Below are 24815 nucleotides of genomic sequence, written 5' to 3' on the forward strand. Positions count from 1 at the left end.
GATCTACCATGCACAGGGCAGGGTAACACAGCTCCCTTTCCCCATTGAAGTCTAGCTTTCTTGCATGCTAAAGGTAAAGGTACCCCTGCCCGTACGGGCCAGTCTTGCCATACTCTGGGGTTGTGCGCCCATCTCACTCTATAGGCCGGGGGCCAGCGCTGTCCGGAGACACTTCCGGGTCACGTGGCCAGCGTGACATCGCTGCTCTGGCGAGCCAGAGCCGCACACGGAAACGCCGTTTACCTTCCCGCTAGAAAGCGGTCCCTATTTATCTATTTATCTACTTGCACCTGGGGGTGCTTTCGAACTGCTAGGTTGGCTGGGGGAGCGCACCCCACCGCAGGGATTCGAACCGCCGACCTTTCGATCGGCAAGCCCTAGGCGCTGAGGCTTTTACCCACAGCGCCACCCGCGTCCCTTCTTGCATGCTAGCTAGAGTTAATTATTTTGTGAGTTAGTAGCCTTCTTTCCCCCCCCCCCCCTTTTTTGCAAGGTCAAAAAAGCAAGTCTGTAAAATGCACAAGGGTCCAGTTCTTGTTCCTGGCCTCCTTTGGGTCTTCAAGAACCAGCTAAATCTAAGCCTATTTTCTACCTTTAGGTGTGAAATTAAGTTTGCTCTCTGCCAAACACGAACGTCCCTCTTGCTTGGTCGTTCTCTCTCTTGGGCTTTGAAATGATGCAAACCATATTGGCCGCAGGTGGTTCGTGATGATTTAAGTCGGTTGCAGGTTTGTTCTGTTTCCCAATTTGGAAAGCTGGCTGCTAAAGGCAAACGAGTTCTTTAGCAAAGAGAAATCAATACATACCTGCTCTGTGCCTTAACAAAAAAAGAGAGCTTGTTGTAGCTTCAAACTGGATTTCTGCATTGTCAGGGGATTAAGCTGTCTCAAGAATGCTCCACTTGAAATCCTCAGATATTAGAGGATGACTTGAAACTGCGGCTCTGTTGTAAACCTGATTTCTTGCCTTTTGTCTTGCCAACTTCAAATTAAGCATGTTGAGAAGGATCGTTCCCATTTGGGATTCTGTGGCTTTCAGGTAAAAATGCAGGTGAAGGGAAACAACACCCCTGCTTAATCTTCTTGATGTTGGAAGAAGCAAATAGTTTTATAACAACCCTTGATGGGCTGGGAGAGAGGTTTTCTTTTATATCCCATCGCTGTGTATCTGAGTCACCTTGCGTTTAAAACTCTTACAGTATCCTTCTGTGTTTTTGCAGAATTCTCAAATTTCACCCAGTTTGGAATCACCAGGTTTGACTTCCTGGGATGGGGAAGTAAAATCTCCCGCTGTGTCCCTGTGCCCCTCCCCACTCCAAAGAAAAATATGCTTGCAGGGGGGTTGTAGAAGGAGCAGCCAGTAGACTAACGTAGCAGTATTAATTTTATCACTTCATTCAACCGGCATAGCTGAATTAACTTTATTAAGTGCTGCAAGCACAATGGCCCTTTTAATACCCTAAGCACTTATGGTCCTCCATTCATGAATGAGCTTCAGTCATCAACCGGCGTACTATATAGAGGCTTCCCAGAGCTGATTGTCTAAATAGCCAACCCCACACAGAATGAAGCCCCCACAGTTTTGCACTAAATAGGATTTGTGTATCTCGCTCGCAGCTACAGGAAGCTCCAGCTTCAATAAAGGCCACATGCCTCGGAAGTGGCAAACACTTTTATTTTTAATGAAGCTTAGTAGGCGATTATTTCAGAACACCCTCCCAGTTCCAGGTTTTCAATGAACGGTGGGGCTAAAGGGATTGATGGATCTATTGGAATGCTTGGAACGTTTGAATCAGCAACTGCGTTCCCTTTTGACGACAAAAGAATTGGGGTGAGTGGTTCTTTTTGTGTGTGTTTGCAGTAAAACCACCTCCGAACACCCCAACTGTGGGTCGCAAACACCCGGGGGGGGGGCGGGTTAGTCGCTGTGCATTCATCGCCATTGTTGGTTAGGTAATCGTAGGCCTTTTTGAAAGGATAACAAAGATTGCGTTTCGTTTTGTAATGGGTTGGTAAATACGGCGACTCAGTGATTTCCTATGCATAGTCTGCAGGAAACTTAAACCTTCCCTTTTGCTGTTTTGGTGTGCACTGCAACACCCTCCCACCCCAAATTGACTCATCGATGGAGAGAAACCCCTCACACAACCCCTCACACAAGCCACTGGCATATGGCAAAGGATTCTGGGGCACATTCTTCATGGAAGGTGCTGGCCAGCCTGTCATGCCTCCCCATTGGCTCGTGTGTGTTCTTGATGTGATGTGTCTAAATTCTCCTGCACCCTGTGGAGAGCTTGAGCTTCAGGCAAAGCTGTTCTCCCCATACCGATCATCTCATGGTGCTCAACTCCCAATAAGCTGCTTAAAAAACCCAGGGTTCCATCAGGCCTATTTGAAACCCCCACAGTACAGTGGTACCTCGGGTTAAGTACTTAATTCGTTCCGGAGGTCCGTTCTTAACCTGAAACTGCTCTTAACCTGAAGCACCACTTCAGCTAACGGGGCCTCCCACTGCTGCCGCGCCACCGGAGCACGATTTCTGTTCTCATCCTGAAGCAAAGTTCTTAACCCGAGGTACTATTTCTGGGTTAGCGGAGTCTGTAACCTGAAGCATGTGTAACCCGAGGTGCCACTGTACGTCGTGTAGAAATAAAACCCCATAGCAAAGCAAAATAATAGTTGAATTGCAAACAAAGACCTTCCCAGGCAAAATGTTGATGAACTTGGGACCCAGAAGGTTTTTGGGGGGGGGGAGATTTTAGCACGGAGCATGTGAACTTGCAGAAAAGAGCCGCATTTAATGAGAAGAGAAGGGAGCAGGATCCAGTCCTTTCTGCAACAAGCATATCGAAGTGAGCTTAATTGCTTTAAAGTCTTTCTAATATGAAAAATGGGTACTGCTAATAGCATCACATTGCCCAAAACATGCTGGGCCTGTAGAGTACCTGGTTTGCGCTCCCCTGGCACCTCCCCTGCCTGAAATTCTGGAGAGCCACTGTCAGTTACTGGGCTATGTGGGTCAGTGGCCTAATGTGATCTTAAGACAACTCCCTATGTTCACGTTAATGCACACATTTTTGCTTTTGTTTTTTCCCATTTCCACATCTCCAAAAATGAGGGATCCAGATTTGTTTTTTTGGGGGGACACTTTTATCTTGACGCATTTTTGGAGCAGCATAAATTGCACCCTAACGCTTCTTAATACTGATTTCCATTTCTCTGTTTCTCTTTTGCAACAGCAAATACGTTAGAACTCTTTAATTTGGAACAAATGCAAACGGTTGTAGAACACGTGACATAAAATAGTATTCCTGCTTTTCCAGAAAATTGCAGCAGTTCACACTACTGTGCGCTCTCTCTCTCTCTCTCTCTCTCTCTCTCTCTCTCTCTGTTATTCATTGTTTCATGGCACTCCATAGCATCCAGCTGCTTTTTTCATTGATTCTAGCAAAGTGCTCTCTAACCACATGTTTACAAAGGACGTCGTTTCTGTGTCTGATGTCATCGGTTTTGTTGTGCTGCCCCCACCGTTTCCAAAAAATATATATTTTAATTTCTCTTTCCTCTGCCAATAAACCACACACTGCTTCTTGGATCAGTTTGGAAACCATTTTCATTAACCTCTGCCAGTTTTTTTGGACAACTTATTCATTGAGTCCCTCCTCCTCAGCCCGCAGCATTTCCTGGCATTCCATCCCAGGGATAATGAGATCATTGCCCATATCTTGTATAAACAGGGGTGTCCCCCCCCTCCAACTTTGAAATTGATACAGGTAATTCTCATTTTAGAGAGACAACTAAGGTTTAGTCAAGACAGATCAATATTACTGTCCTCCTGGTAGCAGGCCAGGGATTTTAACCCTGATAGTGACTCTGTGAGGTCCCATGTTTATAAGAGCATCCAGAAAATAATCTGTTTTAAATACATATAGCCAGGTTTGGTCCTAAAGCTTCCCCATCAAACCGTACTGTGTGCATTACCCTTATGGGAACTTGTTCCTAAATTGGTCAATATCCTTGGAATTGCAAAAAAAAGCTCTATTGAGCTTTGGGTAAACTGGGCTGCTGCATGTCTGTGGGCGACACATGTCATTAGAACTGATGTCTAATCTTTCAGCGAGAGCACTGCAGGCTTACATAACGCATGTGGCGCGTAAGTGGGGGCCTCCTGTGCAGCCTGTACGTTTTAATTACAGCCCTCCGGAGAGGGGGAGGGGAAGATTATAGCACAGCGGAAAAACCCGAGCCCTTGCAGGCTGGCATCTCTCGCGGAGTATTTGGGAAGGTCCGTGTGATCTTCCAAGTGCCTTGCTGACCATTTGGGAAAGGCTCGATCCTTTTTCGGGGCAGGCCTAACTGTACCCACTGTATTTCCTTCAGTGCGTGGGGTGCTGGTGGTTATTAGCTGGCTCCTGTACCTGTCACTCCACCTGACTGACAGCAGTCCGTTGCAAAGTCAGCAAATTTCTAAGTGTGAGCATGTACGCTGGGGCTGGGGAAGGGGGCAGTTTACAGGTGTTCATGAAGAGTCTCAAGGAATCAGCATTGGAGATGGGAAAGGGGGAGTTGGGGCTTTGACACACACCTGCCGGCATCCCCTCCAACATTTCCTCGCCCAGATCCGTCTCTGCTTTCAAATGCACGGCCTTTTTGTTTTGTAGTGAATTGAAATGAGCTTATTGCAAGGCCAGTGTTTGGGAATCGCAGAGGGAGAAGAGGGGGCCGTTGCACTCATTGTTCTGCTTGTGGCCTTCACATGAACATCTGGTTGGCCACTTGTGAGAACGGAGTGCTGGCTAAGTTTGGCCTCTGGCCTGATCACAGCAACCAGGTTCTCACGATTGTAATTCTCATGCAACAAAATTCAGATTCCGTGGACTCAAAAAGCAGTACTGCGGCGAACCTCTCTGAAATGAAACAGGGTTATCTTCCTTCCTTCCTTCCTTCCTTCCTTCCTTCCTTCCTTTTTAAAAAGCAGATTTATACTTCTTTTCTGTCAAAGAATCATAGAATTGGAAGGGACCCCAAAGGCCATCTCCTCCAACCCGCTGCAATGCAAGAATCTTCTCTACATGGGACCCTGAGATTAATAATCTCATGCTCCATTGACTGAGCTGTCGTTTGTGGTCTGTTGTGCACCTACAAGCCACAAAGTGAGGTGACCGCCCAGTGCAGATGCCTGCTCAGTTTCATCCCGCTGGCTGCCACCCAAATTCTTCTCCCCCCGCCCCCCAGCAAGTCACAAGCCCTGGGAACTTGCTTTTTAAAAGAAAAGCAGCTGTCGGATTCCGCTCTTGGGCAGTGTTGCTGGTGACATGAATGCCCTGCTCCTCTGCTGCCTTTTTGGCATGTACGTTCTGCCCCGACGGCTTTTTGTTGCACAGCCAATAAAACGTGACAACGTTTGATGAATACAGCAGCATAACACTAACTTAGCTCTCGCTCAGGGATGGCAGGGAACGCAGTGACAGGGTAGGATTCAGTGAAGAATGAGCAGATGGGATAATTGGCAGCAGGAAAGAGGGCTCTCAATTACCTCCACTGGCCTGTTGACCCCTTTCAATGGGGCCCAATTGCTCCCTCCTCAGACTCCTCTTGGTTCTGTTGCATCAGTAATTCTGCAAGCATTTGATCTGGTCAAAGGCAAAACAGCTTAACCAAAGAGGGATGCTACTTGCTCAAGTACGTAAATTACTTGCAAACCAGTGGTGCTTCAGTACTAGGAGCCTCACTTCAATTTATTCAAGGCCATTTACTTCAAAGGGAGGACATTTCATGCTTGCTCTGATCTCGTGGAGCAGCTTCGTCCAAATAAAATGTTTGGGGAATGGCAAAAAGCAGGCAGCGTCCTCTTTGTGTTCTGCAGAAATACTTGTTTCCTGCTTTTAAAAGCACATTGTTTTGGTCTTAGATCTCCCCGCTCCAAAGACTTAAAGCTCTCTCTTTTTTTGTTTGCCCAGTAAAATATTTCAATTGTTCCTTCATTGACAGAATCATAGATCTGTAGAGTTGGAAAGGCAATGTAGGAATCGCAACTTACTCTGAATATGTGCTATTGATAAACAACGGCACAGGGTTTCTTCCAGAGAATCGTGGAACTGTGCTGCTGAGAATTGTAGTTCTGTGAGGGATGAACTATAGCTCCCAGGACTTTTAAATGCATGGTATAGATAGGACCAGGAATGCGGGTGGCACTGTGTGTTAAACCACAGAGCCTAGGACTTGCTGATCAGAAGGTCGGCAGTTCGAATCCCCGCAACCGGGTGAGCTCCGGTTGCTCAGTCCCTGCTCCTACCAACCTAGCAGTTCGAAAGCACGTCAAAGTGCATGTAGATAAATAGGTACCACTCCGGCGGGAAGGTAAGCAGTGTTTCCGTGCGCTGCTCTGGTTCACCAGAAGCGGCTTAGTCATGCTGGCCACATGACCCGGAAGCTGTACGCCGGCTCCCTTGGCCAATAAAGCGAGATGAGCGCCGCAACCCCAGAGTTGGTCACAACAGGACCTAATGGTCAGGGGTCCTTTTACCTTTACCTTTACCCTTATAGATGGGACCTTAGTTTTTTCTGCCTACTGGGAGGTATTTTTTAAAAAAATATAATAAAAGCTACTATTCCCATGCACCCTAACGGGAAGCAGTGCATTAAGAATGAGGCTTTTAATTCTTTCCTTGACGATAGAGAGCCACTCCCTGCTCCTGATCTTCAACCTTGCACTTTTAAATCAGTAGGGCTACTTGAGGGGGAGTTGACTGCTGGACGCCAAACTCAATACAAGCTGTGTTCTGGACATGGCTTGTATTGTTAGAATTTCAAAACCAGGAGAGTTTGGTTTCTGCCCTCCTGTGGTTCCAAAATTAGAGCCCCATCCACACTCCAGCTGCTTCTCCACAATCTCCTGAAAAGTAAAGGGTAAGTGGATCTCATTCTAGAGGTGCCATTTATGCTTCTGTAATGGTACAGGTTTGTGTGTGAGTAACTCAGGAAGTGGGTGCACAGACTTCATTCCTTCCCGAAAACTGCTCTCCAAAAAACCGCTTTCCGTGGACACAACCTTGATAACTAGATAAAAAATGGCCAGCGTTGGCAGCCTCCATGGCACCTGGCATATAAGGAGGTGTCCTTGTTTCCACGTGGCCGATCTGAAACCTGAAAAGACAGAAATCTCACGCACGTTGCATCATCGGGCAAACCCGAGCCAGCAGCAGGTGGCAGTTTCCACTGCCAAGCCTGTTCGGAGCAGTAGTCATTCGCCCGAATGGTCACGCAGGGTGTGTTCCCGTTGCTGGGTCACCCTCCAGATATAAGAGATACGCCCTGAGCCAACTCTGCAATTAACCTGTGCAATTGAAACGCTCCCCTTGCCAGAGCTGAGTAGCTTTCCACAAGAAGAGGGCGCAGTCGGAGGATAAGGAGATCGCTTCCTTTGATTAGGATCTCGGTGGACAGGAGCCAAACCACCTTTCCTCCCCCTCTGCTCGTGAGCATCGTGTCAGTTTGCGCGCCTGTGGAATTGAGCATGTGCAGAGTTCGTTGTACATGCTCGCACGGGGGCAGTGGGAATTAAGGGCAAGTAACCCATGTCCCTTCTGACCCTCCAAAGTGTTGGTTTAAAGTGTTGGTGCTGATCTTTAAAGCCCTAAACTGCCTCGGCCCAGTATACCTGAAGGAGCGTCTCCACCCCCATTGTTCAGCCCGGACACTGAGGTCCAGCTCCAAGGGCCTTCTGGCAGTTCCCTCCCTGTGAGAAGTGAGGTTGCAGGGAACCAGGCAGAGGGCCTACTTGGTGGTGGTGCCTGCCCTGTGGAACACCCTCCCATCAGATGTCAAAGAAATAAACAACTACCTGACTTATAGAAAACATCTGAAGGCAGCCCTGTTTAGGGAACTTTTTAATGTCTGATGTTTTATTGTGTTTTTAATATTCTGTTAGAAGCCGCCCAGAGTGGCTGGGGAAACCCAGCCAGATGGGTGGGGTATAAATAATAAATTATTATTATTATTATTATTATTATTATTATTATTATTATTATTATTTATTACACTTGTGTTCATGCGTGAGCAGATTCTCCCAGGGATTTGCTTCCGCCAACCACCTCTGCCTTTCAAAATTGCAGGCTGTGGAGTGTGTGTTACTCCCTATTACAGAGGCAGGGATTATCTTGACCCAAGAATGCCTTTTTTGATAGCAGGCCCGTGTCTGCTGCAATCATAACAAGCTGACTTGCACTGAGTCACGCCTTGCATCTGTTTGACACGGTATTGTCTACAGTCAGTGCTCCTCAAACCTGGGTCTCCAGCTGTTGTTGGAACACAACTCCCATCATCCCTAGCTAGCAGGACCGGTGGTCAGGGCTGATGGGAGTTGTAGTCCAAAACCAGCTGGAAACCCAAGTTTGAGAAACGTTCTGCACTATCTAGGATTACAGGCATGGGGGACACTCTCAGCCCCAGTTGGAGATACTAGGAATTGAACCTCTTACTCTCTGCCTGCGGAGCAGGCACACTACCAACTGAGCTACAGGCTTCTTCTCCAAGCCGGAGCCAGGATAGTTCCATTGGTAAAGCAATGAGACTCTTAATCTCAGGGTCATGGGTTTGAATCCTACCTTGGGCAACAAATTCCTGCATTTCAGGGGGTTGGACTAGATGACCCACGTCGCCCCTTTCCAACTCTACAGTTCTATGAGCCTCTCTCTCTTTTTGCCACCAGAAGAATTTGGGTACCTTTCTCCATCTTATCACTGTCTTGTTGGGGAAGTGAGAGGAGCATAGAAACTGAAAAATGCATTTTTGTGGCCCACCTCCTCCTCCTCCTCCTCCTCAGGCCAAGCTTTGTCTGCTAGACGCTTGGACTCGCGACAGACTTCGCAAATGCTGCTCCCAATTTTCCTGGGTGGGGGGTGGGCCTCAGCAGGTCAGTTGGAAATTGTAGAGTTGGAAAGGGGCCTGAGGATCATCTAGTCCAACCCCCTGTAATGCAGGCTGAGATCCTATCTGACTGCGGACTGTCTCGCCAGAGTGGTGCATGCTCTGGTTATCTCCCGCTTGGACTACTGCAATGCGCTCTACGTGGGGCTACCTTTGAAGGTGACCTGGAAACTACAACTAATCCAGAATGCGGCAGCTAGACTGGTGACTGGGGGCGGCCGCCGAGACCATATAACACCAGTCTTGAAAGACCTACATTGGCTCCCAGTACGTTTCCGAGCACAATTCAAAGTGTTGGTGCTGACCTTTAAAGCCCTAAACAGCCTCAGCCCAGTATACCTGAAGGAGCGTCTCCACCCCCATCGTTCTTCCCGGACACTGAGGTCCAGCTCCGAGAGCCTTCTGGTGGTTCCCTCACTGCGAGAAGCCAAGTTACAGGGAACCAGGCAGAGGGCCTTCTCGGTAGTGGCACCCGCCCTGTGGAACGCCCTCCCATCAGATGTCAAAGAGAACAACTACTACCAGACTTTTAGAAGACATCTGAAGGCAGCCCTCTTTAGTGAAGCTTTTAATGTTTGATGTATTATGGTATTTTAATATTTTGTTGGAAGCCGCCCAGAGTGGCTGGGGAAGCCCAGCCAGATGGGCAGGTTATAAATAGTGAGGGGTTGTTGTTGCTGTTGTTCTTTGTTGTTATTATTATATGCAGCTGTCCCATGCGGGTATCGAACCTGCAACCTGGGCGTTATCAGCACCATGCTCTGACCAACTGAGCTACCCAGGAGAAGGAGCTTCCTTGTGCTAGCTGGAAACTTTGGCCTTAAAAGTTGGACTCTCTGCAGTCCTTTTTCTCCATCCAAGATGGTTCTCATGCAAGATCCCTGTCCCTTATCACGAAAGGAATATTGAATGTGCCGTGTGACCGAGACTCGTGCTAGCAATTTCCTGTGAACAGCCAACTCCTCAGGTCCCACTATTGTTGCCCAGTCAGTCGTTGGGGCTTTTTTTGTGTGCTATGTGTCTGGAGGCGAGGGGGGGGGGAGAGAACAAACAAAACTTATTTACTGTAGGCCCCGTGTCCTGTTTGTTTGTAGCTGGCTGGGAAATGCCATTTTTCCAGAGTCTCAGCAGGAGCAGCGGCCGCAAACAAACGAAATTGTTTTCTATTGATTCGTGTGGGCATGTCACAGCTTTGTGCAAAAGGCAGGTTTTTCTTCTTAAAAAAAAAAAAATAGTTACAATCAGCTTTGCTTATCAGGGGTGCTTTTGGGTGACCTGTTTTCCCAGACTGTTTTGCAGAACTTCCTCAATAACTTCCAGGAGAGGTGTAGCATTCCCACCCGCTCCGGAGGTCAGCAGAAACAAATGGGGAGGAGATAAGCATTACTCAGCCTAGTCCCTGATAATGAGCGCTGCCAAATCATTTCGTTCTCTTTTCCAGTTATCCCATTGGAATAAGCATGGCAGAAGAGAGCTGCTGGGATGCAGTTCTTTGAGTTATAGAATCAAAGGATTGTTGGGAAGGGACCCAGAGGGTTATCTACTCCAACCCCCACCAACGCAGGAATATTTTGCCCAGTGTGGGGCTGGAGCCCACAGCCCTGAGATTGAGTCTCATGCTCCACCGACTGAGCCATCAAGGGCCTCTAGGTTGTTTTCGTAGGAGTGTGTTTGCCAATCCCACCCTCCCCAGCTTCCCATCATGTCCGCTGAGCATGCTCAGTCCTCACGGGGCTGTTTTAGGTGGGCTCCCATTTTACAGTCCCCCTCCCCACGTTATTTTATACTTCTGTGAAAATTTGAGATCCCCCCTGCAAACTAGCTGATGCCTCCCCACTCTGCGGGCACAGTGCCATTCTCGCTGCCTTGTTGGCATCCGTCTGTCTTGAGAGACAATGGAGTGCGCCTCCGGGGGTGACGTCAAACCGCTGCATTAGCTGCGCCAAGCTGACCTCCTCGGGACGCAAACCTGGGCAGCGTGGATGGAGGTCTTGGGCTGGCCAGAGGACAAGACCCCCCTCTTGGCCTTGCTGTTGTGGCCCAAAGGAAAGCAGAGAAATACGTTTGGCACCAGCTTGACTGCAGGATTTGCGTACAAGGCGCTATCCAAATGTATTGGGGACTCCACTCCAGATCTGTGCAGTGTTTACTCCTTAGTCTGTTCTACTCATAAAGATGCCCCCCCGCGAGGCAGCGGAGGTTTAGCGTCAGAGTTTTCTTTCTCCTAGATAGGCCACCTTCCCAGGTCGATGAGCCCTTTCTCCATCCTTCCCTTCCCTCTACGTCACATGCAGAAACCACTTTCTTGACCATGGGACCCACTATTGGTCTCTTCCGCTCAGTCTGCTGGAGCCAGTCTTTGCATGCAAAGGAAATCCCTAACTCACAGAGGGTTTGAGACCTAGTGACTACCCTCACCTGGTTTAGCCAGCCAGTCGCAGCTGTTCCTGGAGTGTGGCTGCTGTCACATGCTGGCATCATCTAGGAGCCACAGGTGAGAGGTGAGTGCAGGGTGGGGTCCAAAGGTGCACAAACTACCCCAAAAGGAGCACAGTATGTTCCCCATTAGAGGTGATACCCCCTCCCCTAACACCCCATACTCTTTGCTGTATAAAAGATAAAGGGACCCCTGACCATTAGGTCCAGTCGTGGCCGCTTTATTGGCTGAGGGAGCCGGCGTACAGCTTCCGAGTCATGTGGCCAGCATGACTAAGCCGCTTCTGGCGAACCAGAGCAGCGCACAGAAACGCCGTTTACCTTCCTGCTGGAGTGGTACCTATTTATCTACTTGCACTTTGACGTGCTTTCGAACTGCTAGGTTGGCAGGAGCAGGGACCGAGCAACGGGAGCTCACCCCGTCGCGGGGATTCGAACCACCGACCTTCTGATCGGCAAGCCCTAGGCTCTGTGGTTTAACCCACAGCACCACCCTCTTGCTGTATAGGTAAAGGTAAAGGTACCCCTGCCCGTACGGGCCAGTCTTGACAGACTCTAGGGTTGTGCGCCCATCTCACTCAAGAGGCCGGGGGCCAGCGCTGTCCGCAGACACTTCCGGGTCACGTGGCCAGCGTGACAAAGCTGCATCTGGCGAGCCAGAGCCGCACACGGAAACGCCGTTTACCTTCCCGCCAGTAAGCGGTCCCTATTTATCTACTTGCACCCGGGGGTGCTTTCGAACTGCTAGGTTGGCAGGCGCTGGGACCGAGCAGCGGGAGCGCACCCCGCCGCGGGGATTCGAACCGCCGACCTTTCGATCGGCAAGTCCTAGGTGCTGAGGCTTTAACCCACAGCGCCACCCGCGTCCCTCTCTTGCTGTATAAGCACAAGCAATTAGTGTACATATACAAGGGGGATCTGCAACAGAATGTTGCAGTATGGGGTGCTCGTGTTTACTGTTCCAGTGTGTCAACCGTACTTTCCTTCCTACCCCCAAATAGGGAGAGTGGTCATTTCTTGAGGGCGGCCAAAGTACAGGGTGTCCCCAGATAGTGCTTTGAGAAGGAGCACAGCTTATTTTCCTGCTGTGTTGATCATCATTTCTTACTTTGAAACCGAGAGCTTGAATGGTAGAGGTTGGTTTGGGTTCCTCGGGTTTTCGGCGAGTCCTTCTGGGGTCGCACCGCAAATCCTCTGTGAGCGTAGCCTGACTTGCAAAGATCCGTATGGAACCCCTCAAGCCTTCAGGCGGGTTTAAGGTGCCAAGAGGCATGGCAAGTCCAAGTAACTCCTTGCCAAGACGCCTGATTTTAAATCACTGCAAGTAACACGGTGTGGGCGACGGGAAAACATGGTGTTCCCATCCCTCCTTCGGCTTACGGTGCTTCAAACCCCTGCAGCGCTCGGTCTCCAAAACAAGAGCATATTCCTATCGGCAGCTGAAAGAACATTTAGAGTGGGTTTTAATTTTGTGCTTGGTCAGCTCGGATCAGATTAAGAGCCGCTCTACAAGCTAAGGGTGCGTTGAGTCCCTTTCTCTTAGTTGTCGATGGCGAATTCAGAGACAGAGCCCTCCTTTATGCTGCTGTACCTGGATCTAAATTCCTGGCTGTGTTTTGTTCCATGTCAGATGGGGCGATAGGGTCAGAAACAAGCAGCGTTTTCACAATGCTTAGCTCCTGAAATCCTCCTTCTCTCCCCCCCCCCCTTTTCTTTTTGCTGTGCTGCTTGACTGAGATCTGAGTACTTACGATGTACTAAAAAGGGTCCCCAAATCAGTTTTGTTTTCACTGCCTACGGGTTTGTTACGCTTGTATTTTGTCTCTGGCGCATTGCATGCCTTTCCTGGATTTAGACTTGGAAATTTATGCCCACAAGGGAGTTCCTTTCCCCTAGCCCAGATATATTGCACTCTGCTGGTCTTGTGGGGTGCCACCAGCATTAATTCCTAAACAGCCCCCTAATAGGTTGTGGTGAATTAATAGAAGGCTGCTTTGTGGCTAGAGCACACCTGTCCCATCCCCTGGGGACATGGTATCAGCATCCGCCGAATTAATGTCCTTAGCCATGCGCCACTCATTTTCTATTCAGCCCCTGCTAGCAGCAAGGAAGTCTGCCATAGCTCTCTGCATCAGATGCAGTTAGATCACTTGGTCACTCCCGTACAGGGGTGCAGCAGCAGTGCCCTCCCTCAGAGGAAGCTGCCTGTTGCATCTCTGTAGGAGTCCCTGCTCCAGTCAAGGGACTTCCTTAACTCTTGCAGAAAGAAACACAGTTGATGGAGTCCTTAATCTTGCACTGTTTTGGGGGGTGGAAAGAAACCGTGCTCCAGCTTTAATAAAGGATGAATAAAGAATGTGCCTCGTTTATCAGAAGTGCGGGAAAACTCTGTACAAACTTGCCTGTTTTTGATAGTATAGTTAATGTTGTCTTCAGTGTTGATACTAAAGCCATAGGGCAGCCGGAACTGTTTTTGTGTTCGCTTTGGGATTCTGCAACTAGAATGAATTAAACAAAGCAGGCAGTGTGTGTCCAGTTTTGAGTTGGGGAAGAATTTTTTGTTTTAAACTGAGCCTAGGGTGGTGGAAGGGACGCAGGTGGCGCTGTGGTCTAAACCACAGAGCCTAGGGCTTGCTGATCCGAAGGTTGGCGGTTCGAATCCCCGAGACGGGGTGAGCTCCCGTTGCTCGGTCCCTGCTCCTGCCAACCTAGCAGTTTGAAAGCACGTCAAAGTGCAAGTAGATAAATAGGTACCGCTCCTGCGGGAAGGTAAACAGCATTTCCGTGCGCTGCTCTGGTTCGCCAGAAGCGGCTTAGTCTTGTTGGCCACATGACCTAGAAGCTGTCTGCGGACAAATGCTGGCTCCCTTGGCCTATAGAGTGAGATGAGCGCACAACCCCAGAGTCGTCTGCGACTGGACCTAATGCTCAAGGGTACCTTTAGGGTGGTGGAAAGAAAAGAGTGAACTGGAAACCTAGATGAAATGGGTGGTTTCAAGATTGTGGTAAGGTGTGTTGGACTTCTTGAGGGGTGGGGTGTTGGGAGAGAGAATACAGTACCTGTGGGAGCCCATGAAATGGGCAAACTGGGATTGCCGCCTCTCTCATAACCGCTGCCTCAAAGACAACAGACGAGTCTCATTGCTTCCCATACACCTGTGAGCTTTCCCTCTGGTGGCATCTAGAATCTTGCTCTTCCTTTTAAACAGAAACCCACAGTGCTCGGCTGGTGCAGGGAACCTTTGGCTTTCTGGGTGCTGCTGAACTAGAACTCCCATTGGCTGCAGTTATCATGGCCAGTCGTCAGGGCTGATGGGAGGTGTAGTTTAGCAAACACCTGGAGGGCAACAGGTCTCCCTATACACGATACTCAGACCCATGCATACGCTGCTAAATTCTCTGCTGTGTTGCACAACTACAGCCATAATAAGTATTCCAGTGAAAGCGTCGGATGAGTTTCTGCAGGTGGGTGCCTTTCCCTTGTTTATACGCCACACAGTGAACGTCCAGCAACCTTAAAAAAATACTGTGTACTAGTCAGGTTTGTCCTTTCTTTCCTTCTGCCAGCTACAGTTTTGACAGGCTTATTAAAACAGGCTGTACCAATTTAGGAATGCAGACGTCAACAAGCCTGTTTGAAGGAGAGGTTTTCCAGTCAGCAAACAGCATAGCTGGTGAAATTGCTGTTGGCATAAAACAGCTCACCCAAAATATATCTTTTTCTTTTTAATCCATCCCTCGTTGCCCCTTGTCTTGTTTCTATCCTCTCAGGTTGTAAATGCAGATTAAAATTAATCTTGGGATTATGATTGTTATTGATGCAGAAGCTCACCCTAGCATGCAGGAATTTGCAGCTTGCGAAGGCGAGATACAAATTTCACGGGTTGAAAAATCCTAAACGCCGCCACCTTGTTTTGCTTGGCCTTGGCTTTCGGCGTCAAAATCTCAGCTACATCTTTTAAAAACAAGTTTCCACTCTTTATATTTAGGTTGAACATTAATTGGGTTGTTTTAAAGGTAACCTTGGGACGCAGATGGCGCTGTGGGTTAAAGCCTCAGTGCCTAGGACTTGCTGATTGAAAGGTCGGCGGTTCGAATCCCTGCGGCGGAGTGCGCTCCCGCTGCTCGGTCCCAGCGCCTGCCAACCTAGCAGTTCGAAAGCACCCCCGGGTGCAAGTAGATAAATAGGGACCGCTTACCAGCGGGAAGGTAAACAGCGTTTCCGTGTGCTGCGCTGGCTTGCCAGATGCAGCTTTGTCACGCTGGCCACATGACCCGGAAGTGTCTGCGGACAGCGCTGGCTCCTGGCCTATAGAGTGAGATGAGCGCACAACCCTAGAGTCTGGCAAGACTGGCCCGTACGGGCAGGGGTACCTTTACCTTTACTTAAAGGTAACCTTAGATGCATGTTAAATGTTTCTGTTCAAACGCTACAGGGGTTTTTGGAAAGCCCGGCGTATAACCTCACAAAGCAAGTCTGCAGGAAGATTAAGATCTGTCCGTGCTTTAAATAACAGCCCTTTTAGTCTCGCCTAAACAGCCGCTTCAGTTCTCAGAACACGGATTGCGTAATCCTGATGGCAAATACAGAGTAGTAATGTAACCTTAAATGCATGTTGATCGTGTTTGCAAGGTCAAATCCTAGGCACAGCCTGGCCATGTGTCTTTGGGAAGCGGATGTTTTTTACCGCAGTGGGGTTTTAAAGATTGGCCTTGGTTGCCCAGTTGCTAATTGGAATCTCTCAGATGATTATTTGAAGTGGCGAATAAAAACATGGTTGTATTTTTGGGGAGGAGATCCTCCTTCTTAAAAACAGCCTCTTTAGTCACGTTATTCTGACACTGGCACCATCTACAGGGTCCAGGTGAGCATTACACGTACTAAATAATCTCTTCAATATACAGTGTTATCTTTTCCCAGATACTCAAAAAGTGGCATTTCACAGCCAGTAAAACAGCAAACCCAGCATATAAATGTCTCTTCGGTTGGCTTCATAAACGGCGGAGGAATCCACCGTCTTGTTGCTCTCTCCCTACTTAATGGAATAGTGAAAAATTAACAAGGGGCTGTTCCGCTCAGGTTTTGGCTTTCTTTGGCAGAGAGTTAAAGCACGCGGGTGGCGCTGTGGGTTAAACCACAGAGCCTAGGACTCGCAGATCAGAAGGTCAGCGGTTCGAATCCCCGTGACGGAGTGAGCTCCCGTTGCTCGGTCCCTGCTCCTGCCCACCTAGCAGTTTGAAAGCACATCAAAGTGCAAGTAGATAAATAGGTACCACTCCGGTGGGAAAGTAAACAGTGTTTCTGTGTGCTGCTCTGGTTTGCCAGAAGTGGCTTAGTCATGCTGGCCACATGACCCGGAAGCTGTACGCCGGCTCCCTCGGCCAATAAAGCGAGATGAGCGCCGCAACCCCAGAGTCGGTCACGACTGGACCTAATAATGGTCAGGGGTCCCTTTACCTTTAAGATATGCTGTATTTGCAAATATGCAAGGAGAGTGTGAGTGGAGGCCAGCAGGTAGAAAACCCACTACCCCACATCCATAGAAACATAGGAAGGGGCCTTATCCTTGGTCCATCTAGCTCCACTCTGCACTGAGTGGCAGCCGTTTTTCTGGGGTTTCAAGCAGGTGTCTGTTTCCAGGTCTACCTGCAGATACTGGGGGTTGAACCTGGAAGCTTCTACCTGCAAGGCAAATGCTCTACTGGCGCTCCGCCTCTTTAGGGAGAAGATTTATCAACACTGGGTGAACTATTTAGAGTAAGAGTAATAAAAAGAAATTGTTATTTAGGGGAAATGAATTTAATTCTAAATTATATTCCGGATACATGGGAGATTTCAAGGGGTCAAAAATAATGGATGCACCATGCTATATTAGAAGCAAAAAAAACTTGTTTTGATGAATTGGAAGAGCCGCAAAAAGATTCCATTGAGCACATGGATTGATAATATGGACAGATTAGCTGCATATGAACAAATTACATGTCAGCGCAAATTAAGAATGGATAAATATGAAGAAATCTGGAATGAATATTTAAACGATAAGGCGGATAGTGGGAAGTGGGGGGAGGAGAGAGAGGTGGGAAAATATTGTTAAAAGGGTGCAGTCAATTGTGTTATTGTTATTATGGATTTTGTTGTAGTGTCTTTTGCGGTTGTTGTTTGTATCGAAAAAAATGATTAAATAATTTATTTTTTAAAAGTGTTGAAAACATTTGGAAGAACTTTCCAACAGTAAGAGCTGTTCAGCAATGGAACAGACTCCCACGAGAGATGGTAGGCTCTCCTTCCTGGGAGGTTTTTAAGCAGAGGTTGGGTGGCCATCTGTCGTGGATGCTTTAGCTGAGGTTCCTGCACTGCAGAGGGTTGGATTAGATGACCTTTGGTGTCCCTTGCAACTCTAAGATGCTGCGATTCTATGATTCTAACTCTGCATTGGTGGCACGCACACAAGCGGCACCATTATGCTGTTAACCTCGTAGAACTCCTGATCCCTCAAAGATTATTTCTTTCCAAATGTTCCCCATCCTCAGCTGTTGCATTCCCTTGTTCCCCTAATGTTTAGTTATATTTATTTAGCGCGGATTTCCACATTTGATCTGTACGTTTCCATTCTTATTTCCCAGTGGGGTCATGGGTGTGCACTAGTCAGTGAAAACAAGCAAGGCGTAAACCATGGTTTCATATCCTGGCTTGTTCACTACTTACAAACCGCAGTTCCCTGAGGTTGGATGCAGCGGGGAACTGTGGTTTGTTTAACAGCAGAAGCAGATGCTTGTGATCTCCTTTTCGTGGACCCAAAAGGAGAGTGCAAGCGCAAGTGTCATTCAACCATAATCTTGTAACAGGAAACCATGGTTTCCTGTTGCATCTGAACCAGGCCAGCGTTTGCCTGGTTGACTGCATTTCTTAAACCTACAACAGCATTGGCTAGCCTGGGGGGGTCCTGTGTTGAGTTGAAGATGTTTGCTTTCCAAAATGTAACCAATAACCCTCTTGAATTCTCTGTCTTTTAGGTCTTCCTGAACAGTACTACAGCCTCACTTGGTTCCTCAGCCCAATCCTGGGCTTGATCTTCACTCCTCTAATAGGTTCAGCTAGTGACCGCTGTACTCTCAGCTGGGGCCGCCGGCGGCCTTTTATCCTTGCCCTCTGCATTGGTGTTCTCTTTGGAGTTGCCCTTTTCCTGAACGGCTCCATTATAGGTAAATCGGGGTATTCTTGGGTCACTGTGCTGTCTGCTCAAATAAGCAGCAAAGGACCGCACTCTGCAGCCAGCTAAAAAAGCATTAATTGCAGAAATGCTGTGGGATTTTGCCTCCGAGCACCTGAATTCTGTGACTGGAACAAGCTGCAGAAAGTAAAGTTGTCTTAATTTGCTTGGGTGGTATCCAGCATTAGTCCTACTTACTCAGGCTTGTTAATTTCAGTGCCTTGGCCTCTGTTTCTTCTCATCAGAAGTGACAGCCGGGCTTATCGTGATGGCTTGTGGTGGCTGCATTTGCAAGTTCACCTTCCCACCGATTCAGTGGTTACCAGCAAAATCCTAGCAGGTCTGAAACGACTGCAGCTCTTGGCATGGGAAAACTGTAGGAACCTGTTCACAGGGAAATGTTTCCTGTTGTGCTCTGATTTCCCTTTAATGCATATCTGGCAAACATATCCTGTTTCCAGCATTATTTGAAAAGGGGGGGGGAGAAGGACAAAAAGATCGTTTCGCTTTTTCTTGTTCTGTTCTTAGGCTGGGGGGGGGGGGAGAACACGGCAAGATCTAAAAATTGTTTATCAAATGACTAAAAGGGGGAAGAATAACTCTTTCCTTCATCTCTGTCGGCGCTGTTAGAGCAACACTCTGGGGAAACAATAGAAGCTGGGAATTTACCTTCTTTGGGGATTCAGCCTAAGGCGAACTCTGTTGGCAACTCTTCACATTTGCTGGGTATTAGCCAAGGTGGTGCAGTGCTTAAGAGTTGTTGTTGTTTAGTCGTTTAGTCGTGTCCGACTCTTTGTGACCCCATGGACTAGAGCATGCCAGGTACTCCTGTCTTCCACTGCCTCCCGCAGTTTGGTCAAACTCATGCTGGTAGCTTCGAGAACACTGTCCAACCATCTCGCCCTCTGTCATCCCCTTCTCCGTGTGCCCTCCATCTTTCCCAACACCAGGGTCTTTTCCAGGGAGTCTACTCTTCTCATGAGGTGGCCAAAGTATTGGAGCCACAGCTTCAAGATCTGTCCTTCCAGTGAGCACTCAGGGCTGATTTCCTTAAGAATGGACATGTTTGATCTTCTCAAATCCCCATTCGGCCATGAAGCTCACTGGCTGCGCTTGAGCCAGTCACACACTCTAAGCCTAAAGTAGTAGTAGTAGTAGTAGTAGTAGTATACCACCCTTCACCTGTAGATCTCAGGGTGGTTCGCAGGATAATAAGGCAAGATAAAAACACAAGTAACACAATAAAAACAAGAACTAAACAAAACAGTACACACACCCACACACACCCAGCTTGTTGTGAGGATAAAAGGGGGAGGAGGAAAACTCTATACTTGGAGGAAAAGCAGAATATAAGAAGGCTGATCACCGAAGAATTGATGCTTTTAAATTCTGGTGCTGGAGGAGACTCTTGAGAGTCCCATGGACTGCAAGAAGAACAAACCTCTCCATTCTGAAGGAAATCAGCCCTGAGTGCTCACTGGAAGGACAGATCCTGAAGCTGAGGCTCCAAGACTTTGGCCACCTCATGAGAAGAGAAGACAAGGAGAAGGGGACGACAGAGGACAAGATGGTGGGACAGTGTTCTCAAAGCTACCAACATGAGTTTGAGCAAACTGCGGGAGGCAGTGGAAGACAGGAGTGCTTGGCGTGCTCTCATCCATGGGGTCATGAAGAGTCAGACACAACTAAACAACAACAACCAAATTTTCCAAATTTGGAAAACAGTTAGTTCCCCCGCTTCTGTGCCATTCTCATCCTGAGGACAGGAGCAGCATCAAGTGCTCACGCTTTGTAAAATAGGCTCCCAAAGCTTATGGAAAGCGAATGTGTTGGAACTTACGAAGCTGTCCTCTGCAGGGAAAGGCTGTGTCTCTGCACTGATCTAGGGTCTTTCCCAGCCCTGCCCGGAGGTGCCAGGTATTGCCCCTCGCAGCTTCTGAATGCAGAGCTCACAGTCTCTCTCCCCTGCTTGACTTGAAGCACTTCCTCCCGCTCTGAACTTAGAAAGCCTGCAAGCTCTGATCTCTCTGAGGTGGTTCAGCCCACGAACATTCGATCTACCCCACTAGAACATTTAGGGCTTTGCCTGCAATCGAGGACAAGCAAAACGTGTTATTTTAAAAGCCCCTCTCGCCCCCCAGCAAACGCTTCAAATCTTGGCAGCTCTGGGATTTTTTAAAAGAGTACATTAAAAGAATGTACTCTTTTTAAAAGAGTACATTCCTCACTCTGTGGTGCTGTTGTAGCCAAGCACATTTCATTACTTCCTCCTTTTTCTGTTTCGGTCCGTCCCCCCCCCCCCCACCTCCCACAAATTGCATAATAAAATTTTCAAACACCACCTTAACCTGGGCTGACCTTCTCGGCCAACTTTTGTCTGACAAGGGAAGAAGCAGGTAACCGAGAGCTCCCAAGGCAATATAAAAATGTGCTTATCAGAAACGCATTGTATCTGTCCTATTTATAATAATAAATAATAATAATTTATTATTTATTATTTATACCACGCCCATCTGCCTGGGCTTCCCCAGCCACTCTGGGCGGCTTCCAACAAAATATTGAAATACAGTAATGCATCAAACATTAAAAGCTTTCCTAAACAGGGCTGCCTTCAGATGTCTTCTAAAAGTCTGGTGGTAGTTGTTCTCTTTGACATCTGGTGGGAGGGCGTTCCACAGGGCGTGTGCATAGCCGTCAACGGTTCCCTTTTTTTAAGGGAAATTCCCTTATTCCGAATAGGATTCTTTGCAAGAAAAGGGAAAAGTTATCAGCTATGGGTGGGTGCCACTACCGAGAAGGCCCTCTGCCTGGTTCCCTGTAACTTGGCTTCTCGCAGCGAGGGAACCGCCAGAAGGCCCTTGGCACTGGACCTCATTGTCTGGGCAGAACGATGGTGGTGGGGACGCTCCTTCAGGTATAGTAGACCGAGGCAAAACAAGCCCTCAAACCAGCCCTGGCCTAACCCATGCCACAGGGTTGAAATGCCCAGCCAGAGCGGCCAAGGGATAATTCCAGCAGTTCGTCTTGGCAGCCGATCCATTAAGGAGATCCGTTTGTTTCCTTAATAATAAAAAGGACTGTTATTTTGTTCTTGGGTCGGTTCTTTACGAGGAAAAGAGTAACGGAGAGAGAGAAAACGCCCTCCTTGTTTTCTTTGCTCTTCTTTCCTGCCAGGCCTGGCCATCGGAGATGTCCCAGACAAGCAGCCCATCGGCATCGTTCTCACTGTGCTGGGGGTGGTGGTCTTGGATTTCTGCGCTGATGCGACGGAGGGGCCGATCCGGGCCTATCTGCTGGACGTGGTGGACAGCGAGGAACAGGACATGGCGCTCAACATCCACGCCTTCTCAGCTGGTATGTGGTTCTGTCTATTGTTTTCTGTAAGGACACCTGCCCCAGCTTCTGTCCCAGGCATCTCCAAGTATGGCTTGGGAATGTCTCCTACCTGGAACTACAAAAAGCTGCTGCCAGTCAGTGTGGGACAGTACAGTGCTAGACTCCATATGGGTCTGACTCCGTATAAGGCAGCTTCCTGTGTCCCTTAAATAATTTTTATTTCAATTTATTCCATAGAAGAGCATACTTAAACTTCCAACAGCGCTTCCCTTTTAAGATTGTACCCTGTTTCCCAAGGTGGCTCAGTTGAGATGAAACCAAACCATGGTTAAGGAAAGCCAACTGTCACCAGAGTTCTTGGGGGGGGGGGGGTTGATCAGCTAGCAAAGCAAAGCAAAGCAAAGAAGCTTTGGTTTGAAGGAAACTTGAGAGAAAAAGGCTCCTGGCTTTACTGTATGGCTGGAAGTTCAAACCACGCTTTGGGTTCCAAACCATGGTCAACCTGAAACCCTGGCTTGGCTTGATCGCTGAAATGACTGCTTTCGGCTCCATTCATTTGTCCGCAGCTGTGCCAGAAGCAAGGTCTGTCTGTTTGGCAAGCTGCAGTTCTCAGCTGAACTAAACAAATTAACTACATCATATTTATGGAGCTACTGTTACAGGATGCGGAATCTGTGCCCCCATGGTTGATGGATTCCAAAAAGGAAGACCTTTCTCCTCTTTTATGTACCAGCCAGATAGGAGGCACCGCTGCCTCGCCCACTTGCGTGGTTCCCAGCCTTTTCACAAAGCAGCCAGCGCATAACTTTTTGCCCATCTCTCCTTCCTTAGGTCTCGGAGGGGCCATCGGCTACATGCTGGGAGGCCTCGACTGGATGCAGACGTTCTTCGGGGTCATCTTCGTCTCCCAGGAGCAAGTCCTCTTCTTCTTTGCCGCCATCATCTTCTCCGTCTCCGTCGTCCTCCACCTTTGCAGCATCGAGGAGGAGCAATACAACCCCCAGCAGGACAGGATCGACGACGAGGCCGACACCCTTTCGAGCGTCAAGCTGAGCGGCAGCCTCCCTCCCCTGAGCCGCCTGAACGTCATCAGCGAGGAAGACCATTACAGGAGCTCCATGTACCGGGACGAGGTGCAGTCTGAGCAGGACCTCAACATGGACTTCCTGGACGTGGACATTGTCCGCAGCAAGAGCGACTCTGTCCTGCACATGCCCGACGCCACCTTGGAGATGGAATCCGAGCTGCTTTTCCTCCACGAAATCGAGCCTTCCATCTTCCAGGACTCCTCCTTCCCCAACACCCCGCACAGCGCCAGCCAGGAGTACATGAAGTCCAAATTCAACCGCCTGTCTGCTTTCCTCAGGGAGAACGAGAAGGAGGAGGACATGTTACTTGATAATCACTTGAACGAAGCCAAAGCCCCGAACAGCAACGGCTCCCTACCAAAAGACCTCCTGAACGGGCACGCCAGGATCGGCATGAAGCAGTCGAGCACCTCCAACTCCATGCGCAGGCGCAAGCACATGTTCTACCGGCAGCCTTCCCACACCTTCTCCTACTACGGCAAGATCGGCTCCCACCGCTACCGCTTCCGGCGGGCCAACGCCATCGTGCTGATCAAGTCTTCACGGAGCATGAACGACATCTACGACATGCAGAAGAGGCAGCGGCAGAGGTGCCGGCACAGGAACCAGAGCGGAACCACCAACTCCAGCGGCGACACCGAGAGCGAGGAAGGCGAGACCGAAACGACCGTCCGGCTCCTGTGGCTGTCCATGCTGAAGATGCCCCAGGAGCTCCTGCGCCTCTGCGTCTGCCACCTCTTGACCTGGTTCTCCATCATCGCCGAAGCCGTGTTCTACACCGACTTCATGGGGCAGGTCATTTTCAACGGCGACCCCAAGGTGAGTCGCAAAGCTTGCCTCCGCCACGTGTTCTACTTACTGAGTCACTCCTCTACTCCATAGATATTTCGCATCGCTCTGCAAATTAGCTCAGCCCAAGCAGAGGGCGCTGCAAAGAAATTTCCCAGGTTTGTTGTGGTCCCAGGTTTTTTCATCACCATTTGCCTTGGGGTGTCGCCTCCAGGCTTTTAAAGTTTGGTTCTCTGTGGCCTAAAACTGTATTGCTTTATGGCCGATTTGGTTTTGGTTTCACTCCTTTTATCGTTCCAAGTTTCTCGAGAATCTTTCTTTGTAACGTAGGTTGAAAATAAGCTAGATGAATAAGCGAAAGTGTAAATCCTGGCCCAATTGCACTGGCTGCCGATTCGTTTCCGGGCCCAATTCAAAGTTCTGGTTTTGACCCGTAAAGCCTTAAATGCTTCAGGACCAGAATTCCTCAAGGAGCGCCTCTCCCTATAGGAACCAGCCTGGACCCTGCAATTGTCTTCTGAGGCCATTCTTGTGTGCCTCCTCCACAAGAGGTTCAGAGACCAGCGACACGAGAGCAGGCCTTTTCTGCTGTGGCTCCCCGTTTGTGGAATGCTCTCCCCAGGGAGACTCGCCTGGCACCTTCATTAGATTTTTAGGGACCATGCGAAAATGTTCCTCTTCAAACAGGCCTTTGGCTGATTAATATTCTGTGTCCTTTTAAATATATTGGGGAGGGATGTTTCTTTCTTTCTTGTTTCTATAATCGGTTTAATGTTTTTATGTTTTGAGCCGCCCTGAGATATCTGGATGAAGGGCTGTATGCAAATTTAATAAAACCAACCAATCAATCAATCTTTGGCTAGGAATCATAGAATCATAGAGTTGGAATAGACCACAAGGGCCATCGAGTCCAACCCCCTGCCAAGCAGGAAACACCATCAGAGCACTCCTGACATATGGTTGTCAAGCCTCTGCTAAAAGACTTCCAAAGAAGGAGACTCCACCACACTCCTTGGCAGCAAATTCCA

At 48.7% G+C, this 24815-nt stretch overlaps 1 protein-coding gene across 2 annotated transcripts in view; it reads left to right on the forward strand.

The window, feature by feature from the left end:
• SLC45A4 (solute carrier family 45 member 4) overlaps positions 1-24815 on the forward strand; it is a 90366-nt gene that overhangs the window by 55464 nt on the left and 10087 nt on the right. For both annotated transcript variants that reach the window (XM_028736066.2, XM_028736069.2), the window contains 3 exons: positions 18378-18566; positions 21749-21928; positions 22742-23817. In XM_028736066.2, coding sequence (XP_028591899.1) covers positions 18378-18566; positions 21749-21928; positions 22742-23817 — 1445 coding nt within the window. The remainder of the gene's footprint in view (positions 1-18377; positions 18567-21748; positions 21929-22741; positions 23818-24815) is intronic.

This window comes from Podarcis muralis, chromosome 8 (genome assembly GCF_964188315.1).
Source record: "Podarcis muralis chromosome 8, rPodMur119.hap1.1, whole genome shotgun sequence".
Classification (NCBI taxonomy): domain Eukaryota; kingdom Metazoa; phylum Chordata; class Lepidosauria; order Squamata; family Lacertidae; genus Podarcis; species Podarcis muralis.